Raw genomic sequence first — 8,145 nt, 5'->3', positions numbered from 1 at the left:
TAGTCGGTGTTACAATTCTCCTTTTGAAATAGATATTGTTCTGGTGAGAAATTGGTTTAATAGAACTCTGAAGTCAATAGTGACTGAATTGATAAATCGAAAATGAAACTAGTTAATAAGTCGTAACTTGGAATATCTTAGAAAAGAAAGCATTACTCTATAACTGACTAAATAAAGTAAGGAAATTAGGTTGTTGTTCATTGCAAAAACAAGGATTAAATTTTCTGTTTCTCTATTAATTCAGTGGAAATTCTGCTTCCAGGAGGAAGGGTTTAGTGAATAGAAACGTCACATTTAATGGTATCAAAAAGTTATTTTGACTACATTATCAACAAGTTCAAAGGAGCCATTTACACTATCACAACATTTTTTAGACTCATATTAATCACTTAACTGTAGCATGATAGGCGAAATTACTCATATCTAAAACAGGTTAAGGAGCCAAGAAATATTTTCATGTATTTCAGCCAGACTGTACAATCTTGGTGTTATTCTCTCTATATGCTTCAACATTTTAGAAAATTGTTTCGAAATAAAACCCTGTTGTTTAAATTTTTAGTGGGTCTATTAGGTGTTTCCAAATTATTGTCGGTCAAATGATTCCTTAATACCAGTTTAAAAGGGTCATCATCTTGTTTAAACAAGCATTTTTATCCATTTACTAACGTTCCTATACTTGAAACAATGGACTTTGTTTTCAGCGAACTAATAGCGAGATGTATAGAAAACTTTAATTATCGTTTCTGAAATAAAATAGTTCGTTTATAGGTGTACAATCATTCCCCGTTTTTGATCTAACAGTGATAATTATTTTAACCAAATGTATTTCGAATCTCAAACGATGATCGCATAGAACAAAAAACACATATTATAAATATGAAAAGAAAAGTGCTCTGGATGCAAGTCATATAACAAGGATATTTGGATGCAGTAGTTTACGATAAAAGTCCTAAGTAAATTGATCTTGGATATTTTGTCTTCAATTCTGGCCACTGAACAATTACATCTACTAAACGAGTATAGTATAAAATTTTCCCAGATAATGATAAAGTTTTGGTACGACAAATACTTTCAACAAAAATTATAAGAGTTGAATGGATTTTTAGTACCTGTTGACGACAAAAAGAGAAAAGCAGCAAACAATATATAAAGAATCACATAAGCAAATTAGTTCCCTTTAACGATCAGTATATTAAACGTGAGAAAAACTGAAACGATGTTTGGAATTCTGAGTTTATGGTGGTTCCTTTAATAGATTAGTGTGGATAGGACGGTTCATGAGAAGCCTGTCAATACATCACTACTCTACCAAGTGACACTAGTCACCAAGTTATCAAAGGAAAAAGAAAACGAACGAAGTAATGACTACGGTAACACAAAATAGTATCATTGTATTCCCCAGTTTTTTTATCTTATTCTATGTGCTTTTGGTGTACTACAATTTTAAGTGATTAAGTATTTCGTGATACTACATTTCTAGATTTGTTTGACAAACACCCTAAGTAAAACTATTAGGAAATAAATAACATTTATCATATTTAATAAATGTAATTTCAGATTAAGGATTATGAACTGCAGTATGGTTATTTAACTGGATTCACTAAATCAGTTTTCAGAATATAACTCAGTGTATATAGTCTATGAAAATTAGACGGATGGATACCATCAAGTAACAATTTTGGCTTTTAATAAGGTATGAAAATTCAGACTTCCCAGTTGGATCTTAGTTAATTATTCCATGTATGAACAATTTATTGCTAAGAAATAAAAATGAAAGTAGCATCTCAAAATCTCTTTAACTAAACCAACAATCCTACTGAATATGAACCTTTTATGTAGGCCAAAACTTTTCTGATCAAAAAAGCAGAAAAGATGAATATCATGCACAACCTACTTAAGTGTTTTTTATCACATACATTTTATAGGCGAGAATGAATTCAGTGTAAAGTTTCGATTTTAAAACTTTTTACAGTAGGATGAAAGTGCAAAAATCAGGGACACAAGAGAGCAGAAGGTCCTCCGCTTACGGACCACATCCTTTGCTAAAAGGATGACATGCCAACATTAAAAGCAATTAAAGTGCACACGAACAAACACATTGTACTAGTTAACTGGGTTTTATAAAAATACTTGGTAAAACCTAAATATTTCTTATTATTTCAGAAGAGTAGAGACTTGTTATTCTTGAATGATTAAGTTTTACACGATAACATCTTGCCAGCTGCCTGGGACTATTTTATCACTTGATTAAGCTCCATTATTTCGAATGGCCAAACTCGTGACAGTTTATTCATTTATTTAAACACATAAACATTGGTACAAGGAGACACCAAACATATATGAGCCACATTTTGTTAGTCGATTTGTGTGAGGGCTGGAATACTGCCCATGTACCCAAACCGAAGCAGATGGGTTTTTAGGGGGCCACTTCCTGAGCCTTTCACCTAGAGGTCTAATCCACAGGGCAGTGGAGCAACGTTAGGAGATGAAGTCCCATGGGAGCCGGTGACCGACAATAGGTCCGAATACTCCTTGTTCTCTCAGGATCCTGGAACCCATGTGCACCAGTGGTTTGGGATCAGGGTTTTCCAACTCCCCTAGGTGGATTCTACGTACCTACCAACCAGGATTTTCGTCCGCTCGATTTCGTAAACAACAATCTCACCGCGAGAAGGCAGTGAGTAGGACTTCCCTGGCAGTAGCTGTATGGGCTTGGTCATATGAGAGCATTTTGAGATGGGGAACTGACTCTCCCCTCCCTTGGTCGCACCACAGCATTTGGAGGCAACTCATAGTCAGTCAGTCAGTCAGCTACAACGTAGGACCAGGCACATATGTGCATCGGTCCAGGTTGCCATACCGCATCAGCACAACAAGATGAACACCGGGTTCATAGCAGTGGTTAGGTCAAAGGTGGTAATATATAAGAGGAAGATTGCATACAGAGATATAGTACAAGAAGAAAGAATTGGTTCGTGGAAAGAAAGATATGAAGTGATTTTAATCTCTTAGTTTAAGGGAAGACAGGGAGTGTATACACCGACGCCATTGTGATCGATTCTGAGCCATGTCACCAAGAGTCTCCAACCATTGGTTACGAAAGTCACGCGGACCCCAACCAAGTAGTCTGCATCTACCAACATGGCTCAGGCTTCACTCCCTATCCTTAGTCTAGGTGTTGACGCAGACCAGTACTGAAGCAACAACTTGCATTTAGAGGGAGAGAAGCGCATTCCAAACATTCTGGCATTGTTGCTTAGTGCTACCAAAAGACTCTGCATTTTGTCAGCGTCTTCACCAAACAGGACTACGTCATTTGCGTATTCTAAGTCGATAAGTGGACCTCCTGGATGGAGATCAATACCCGAGAACTCAGTCGACGAGAAAGTTATTTCCATCAGTAGATCTATGATGAAGTTAAACAAAAATGGGGAAAGTGGACAGCCTTGACGGACACCACTTGAGGCAACTCATAACAGAGCTATGAGGATTGTTAAAAGCTGGTTACCAAGATTACCAGATCCGCGTAATACGGGTATTTCTGTAAGATACTCAGAGTCATCTACAGTAGTTATCAACACCACAACAACAACGTAGAGATCCAAGAAATAACAAGTGCATGTTATAGACAATCATTAAAGTGATTCAAAGTTACTTGTAATAGTCAAGTCTTTTTGATTTAATATAAAAACACAAAGTACATAGATGGAAAGTTCAAGTACTCGATATAATACGGCAATCAGAAACATGAAATATGACTTTCATTAAGATGTGTCACAATTATTAACTGATAATATATTAAATCATTATATTTATCTTACGTGGAGTAAAATAGCCACGAAGCATATGGGGATACATGTCCCAGGACCATTACACAAAATCTACGTGAAATGCAGATTGTATTAAGGATTGAGTACATAAATGAGTTGATAAAAGTCTTATGAACAATAAAATCATATACAACGGGAAGTACCAGTTTGAAGAGGATATATGTGCTTAAATATATTAAGTTTACAAGGGTTATAATAGTTTTTAAATCTCAAAATGAATAAATAAATAAAAAATATCATCAGGAACTGAAGTGTCCCGTAGAAAAAATACAATTTAGTCACATACTTTTTTGTTGATCTATGCAGTAACTATCCATGTATAGTCATAATAAGGATAATTGATCGCACTGAGCAACTACAGTTTGTAAGTCATAGTTGTGTGGAAGTTTAATTTGGTCCAGATTACGAATGATGACTTTTATTTAATCAACTAGTACCTATTTAATAACAGCAGTTAGCTTAAATTAGCGGCCCAATTCACTTTTGTGATCTACTTGACTGAGTTGGCTAAAAAATTTGTTCCTAGAGGTCTTCGCACACCAGAATCAGTAAACATAAGGCAGAACAGTACGAAAGGACTAATAACAAAATTTTATGACAGTGAGTTATATCTGACTATACCTATTAACTGATATCAACAGTTTATAAAATCGGAAAATGGATTACTTATTACTCATTGATGAATGCATGCAAGATTGTCCATAGTAATATGGCTTCCCTCTAAATCTGATATATAGGTTGTCAGCAATCGATCACATCGATCTTCAAGTCGTTGCTTGATTATGGTGAGACAACAGAGCAAGGTGACTGAGATCTGTTAAGCACACTCAAAACTCTAATCGCATTATTTATTCTTGTCTTCTTAATTAGCTGGATACAATTGTCTTTTTACTGAACGAATAAAATGTAGAAAACCAAATGTCGAACGTTGCCGAAGAAACATTTAGTAGTCACAATTTTTTAACCTACTACACATATAGCGGAGTTTCTTTATTTGAGCTGAGGACAATATTGAGCTAGTAAAAAAGACTCCACATAGTGTTGACTGGAATATTAATACTGGGGAATTCCGTCAATAAAATTACGATGATAAACATTTACATCTGGTTACTGAAAATTTATGAAGGAGAATAAAACTGTTAAAAGTAGAAGGGATGCGACAGTCTACATACTTCGAGCTTCTAAACAATTTATATCAACCCTAAACTTGAAAAGAGTTCACGCATTCCCCTTGACTATAAGACAGTAGTCTTAGTCACTTACAGCACGGAAAACTGTTTTTGATCCTATACAAACACTCTAGAATAAAGTACAATTAGGTATCAACTAAAAGTCCCTACAAAAATTTATCCTTCATAGAAAATCAATAACTTTATTGGGTGTTTATACTTGTCTTTCCAGAATTTCCGTGTCTTGATTTGGGAACAAGGTCAAACCATTTCTTGAGCACCATTAGATTTAAGGTGAAGCGACTAATAAATGGTGTTTATAATATAGGTATTCCACAAAAAGTCGTAAATTTGTGAGTTATGAAGTAAATAAATGTGGCATTAAGTACAATACTACACTTTAGGCAATGATTAAAGGTGCGTTTCGGCAAAAGCACACGGGTTTACGCTAAACGTGGTAAGCATTGCAGCTACTCATGGCAAACCAATGACCTAGGAACTTGAAAAGTTCCGATCCTTTCCGGCAACAAATAGTTATGCCAATGAATACGTTACTCCAGTGTTAAGAAGGATCTAGCCCTAGCACTTAGTTAGAATATTAGTTTACATCGACCATTATGTGTAAATGCTAATAAAGGTTTCTGTAACTCACCAATTTCGCCCTAAAAATGGTGACGATGGGGAACGCAGATAGACAAGACATTAAGGTAGTGAAGATGCTGCTAGCGTATGACTGTTTTACTTCTCGAGCCCTTGGTATGCGCTTTATGTTGAACTAGAGATTTGTAATACAAAACTGAGACTAACTTTAACATCACACTTGTCCCCTAAATCCAAAACCTTTTGTTCACTCATAGAATCAGTCGTCGCGATAACATACAAACGTGGTTGAAATTTACAAGTCAATACAGAAGTATATGAGAGCATTTCAGCAGTGTGTCCACCTAACATAAAGTATGAAATAAACATTACCAGATCCTAAGACAATCATAACCCTAGTCATTGCTGGATCATCACACTTGGCTTTGATATAAAAATACACATACGCAGTCACCCACAAAATTGGTATTATCCAAAAAATCTGTGCTCATAGTTAACTGGCCAAAATGATATACCATTTCTCATAGCTAAATACGCTTATAGCTGATGACCTTCTTATTTAATTTTTAGCGCTTTAAAATTGCTTACAAAGATAATAGTCAAATGGTTCAAAATGGTCCTTGGTAGAATATGAAAAACTTTCGCTTAACGGGCTTCTGTGTCTAGTGGTAGTGGATCGCCAATGTCTCCAGATAGGAACCTAGGTTTACCTAACGATAAAAAGAGACGTGTTTGTAAATTATGGTGAGATACTGCCCCTAGTCCCTTGGAACATGTCAAGTTTGTTCTTAAGAGACTCTTGATAAATAGCTTGAACTACTCCAGCCGGTTAAGAATTCCAGTATTTGACTATTCTTAGGAAGTAGAAGATGTGCCTGCAGTCTGTTCTGCTATGTTGTTTCTCTAGTTTCTGGGTGTTACCCCTAATGTGTATGTTGAAACTGTGCATAAGTAGGTATTCAAAAGTGTCTAGGAGTATTTAGGGTGCTATAAGTCACTGGTAGGTTACCTTTTAGGCGATTATACCCTAATGGGGAAATTTTCGGTGTTTTGAGTTCTTCAAAAGGCTTAAATTTGAGTCCCCAAAACGAATTGAAGGCTCGCTGTTTTATAAGTCCCAACATGTCCTTATCCTTTTGGAGTGAGGGAGGAACCGCTATGCTTGCATTCTCTAAATTTGGTCGAATAAAACTGATGGAAACCAAGTGTTAAGTTCTACCGTCGAACTCTCCGAAAATACTCATCAACGTTTTTAGGGCAAGGTCTTCTTGAAGCCTTGTTTTCACAGTTAGCACATGACTTCAGATCATAGGGTACCAACACTCCGAGATATTCAACTTCGGATATCTTTAGAGGGGAGTGGCCTAAGTTGTATGCGTAGTCTGCAACATGTCTCAGATGGGCTACTTTACATTTCGAAGAGTTGAAAGTGAGCCCGGTGTTATCCTCTTAACTTTAAAGACGAGTCAGATCTTCCTGAAGTACCGGCTAATCAACTTGATCCCAAACTTCTCCAACGTCGTCTATATAACTCAAGAAAAAAAGTCCTAGTACTCAACTCTAAGGGACGCCATCAGAACATTCTGCAGCCTGATAGAAAGTGGTGTTTAGCCTGACCCCAAAACGTCGACTATTCAGATATGAAGCAAGTCAGTTAATTAACAGTTAATTGATGCTTATTGATCTAGCTTCTTGACGAGGCATATATGACTGACTCTATCAAAAGCCTTCGAGAAGTTAAGGTATATGACATTAACCACAACTTTGTGATCAAGGGTAGATGTCCATCTATCCATCACGGTTAGGAGGTTGTTTATAGAAGAGTAATTTTTCCTGGAAACATGCTGTCGGTGTGAAACGTTTGTGGATAATAACTAGTCACGTAGGCCATCATATATTCGAGGACCCCATGACTTTTGAGGGTCTTGTGATGATAATAATAATATATATATATATAATACATATTCTGAAAATAATAATTACATAATTCACGCCAGTTTACGGGCATAACCATTTTGTTATAAATAGTAACGTTAGATGTAGAGAACAAACATGTGATAGAAGAAAGTTTTAAGTATACTAGTCCAGTAATTGTTTAGGTAGTACATGTATTACAGCGGTCCAATGCATCAGCCGGGAACTTTTAATTTTTCTTAGATGGACACCCTGTTGATTTATGAGCGGTGTAATTAGGGTCATTTCGTGTGCCGATCGAATTAATGATAGTTATCTACAATTAGAGAAATTAAAACGAAAACAGAGAGCACGGAATAACTAGGAAGTAATTAGCAAAATATGTCAATCAGGTCTAACAAAATGCATGTGTCATGTGACACAGTGATATACTGTTGATGTTAGATATTATTCAATCTATTTAAAGTTGCTAGGGGCGGTGTTCACATAAAGTGACAGCAAGTGGGTGGTTTTACTTAGAGAATGCACTAATAAAGATGGCTAAATATTTAAAGTTCCTAGTATATCACTTGTGGAATGAGATACACTTGCAGGTGCTAGAACATGTAATGCATTTTCAGAGGGCCAGTATG

The 8,145-nt window shown here is 36.0% G+C and overlaps 1 protein-coding gene across 1 annotated transcript; it reads right to left on the bottom strand.

Moving 5' to 3' along the window:
- Positions 1 to 356: 356 nt before the first annotated feature.
- ALG14 (UDP-N-acetylglucosamine transferase subunit) lies at positions 357 to 6,281 on the bottom strand. Its single transcript, XM_051214788.1, has 6 exons — positions 6,115 to 6,281; positions 5,972 to 6,080; positions 5,807 to 5,943; positions 5,652 to 5,774; positions 3,822 to 3,881; positions 357 to 1,109 (listed from the first exon to the last, which is right to left on the bottom strand). The coding sequence occupies exons 1-6, from the start codon at positions 6,115 to 6,117 to the stop codon at positions 936 to 938; spliced, it is 606 nt and encodes a 201-aa protein (XP_051067972.1). The 5' UTR covers positions 6,118 to 6,281; the 3' UTR covers positions 357 to 935.
- Between the last annotated feature and the right edge of the window lie 1,864 nt (positions 6,282 to 8,145).

This window comes from Schistosoma haematobium, chromosome 2 (genome assembly GCF_000699445.3).
Source record: "Schistosoma haematobium chromosome 2, whole genome shotgun sequence".
Taxonomy (NCBI): Eukaryota; Metazoa; Platyhelminthes; class Trematoda; order Strigeidida; family Schistosomatidae; genus Schistosoma; species Schistosoma haematobium.
Note: the sequence above shows the minus strand (reverse complement) of the source record. Positions and strands in the feature narration are given on the sequence as shown.

Coding starts and splice junctions, on each gene's coding strand:
- ALG14 (XM_051214788.1), bottom strand. Junction 3,882..5,651: donor CCATTTTTAGGGCGAAATTG/GTGAGTTACAGA, acceptor CATTTCACGTAG/ATTTTGTGTAATGGTCCTGG. Junction 1,110..3,821: donor TCGTGGCTATTTTACTCCAC/GTAAGATAAATA, acceptor TGTCGTCAACAG/GTACTAAAAATCCATTCAAC.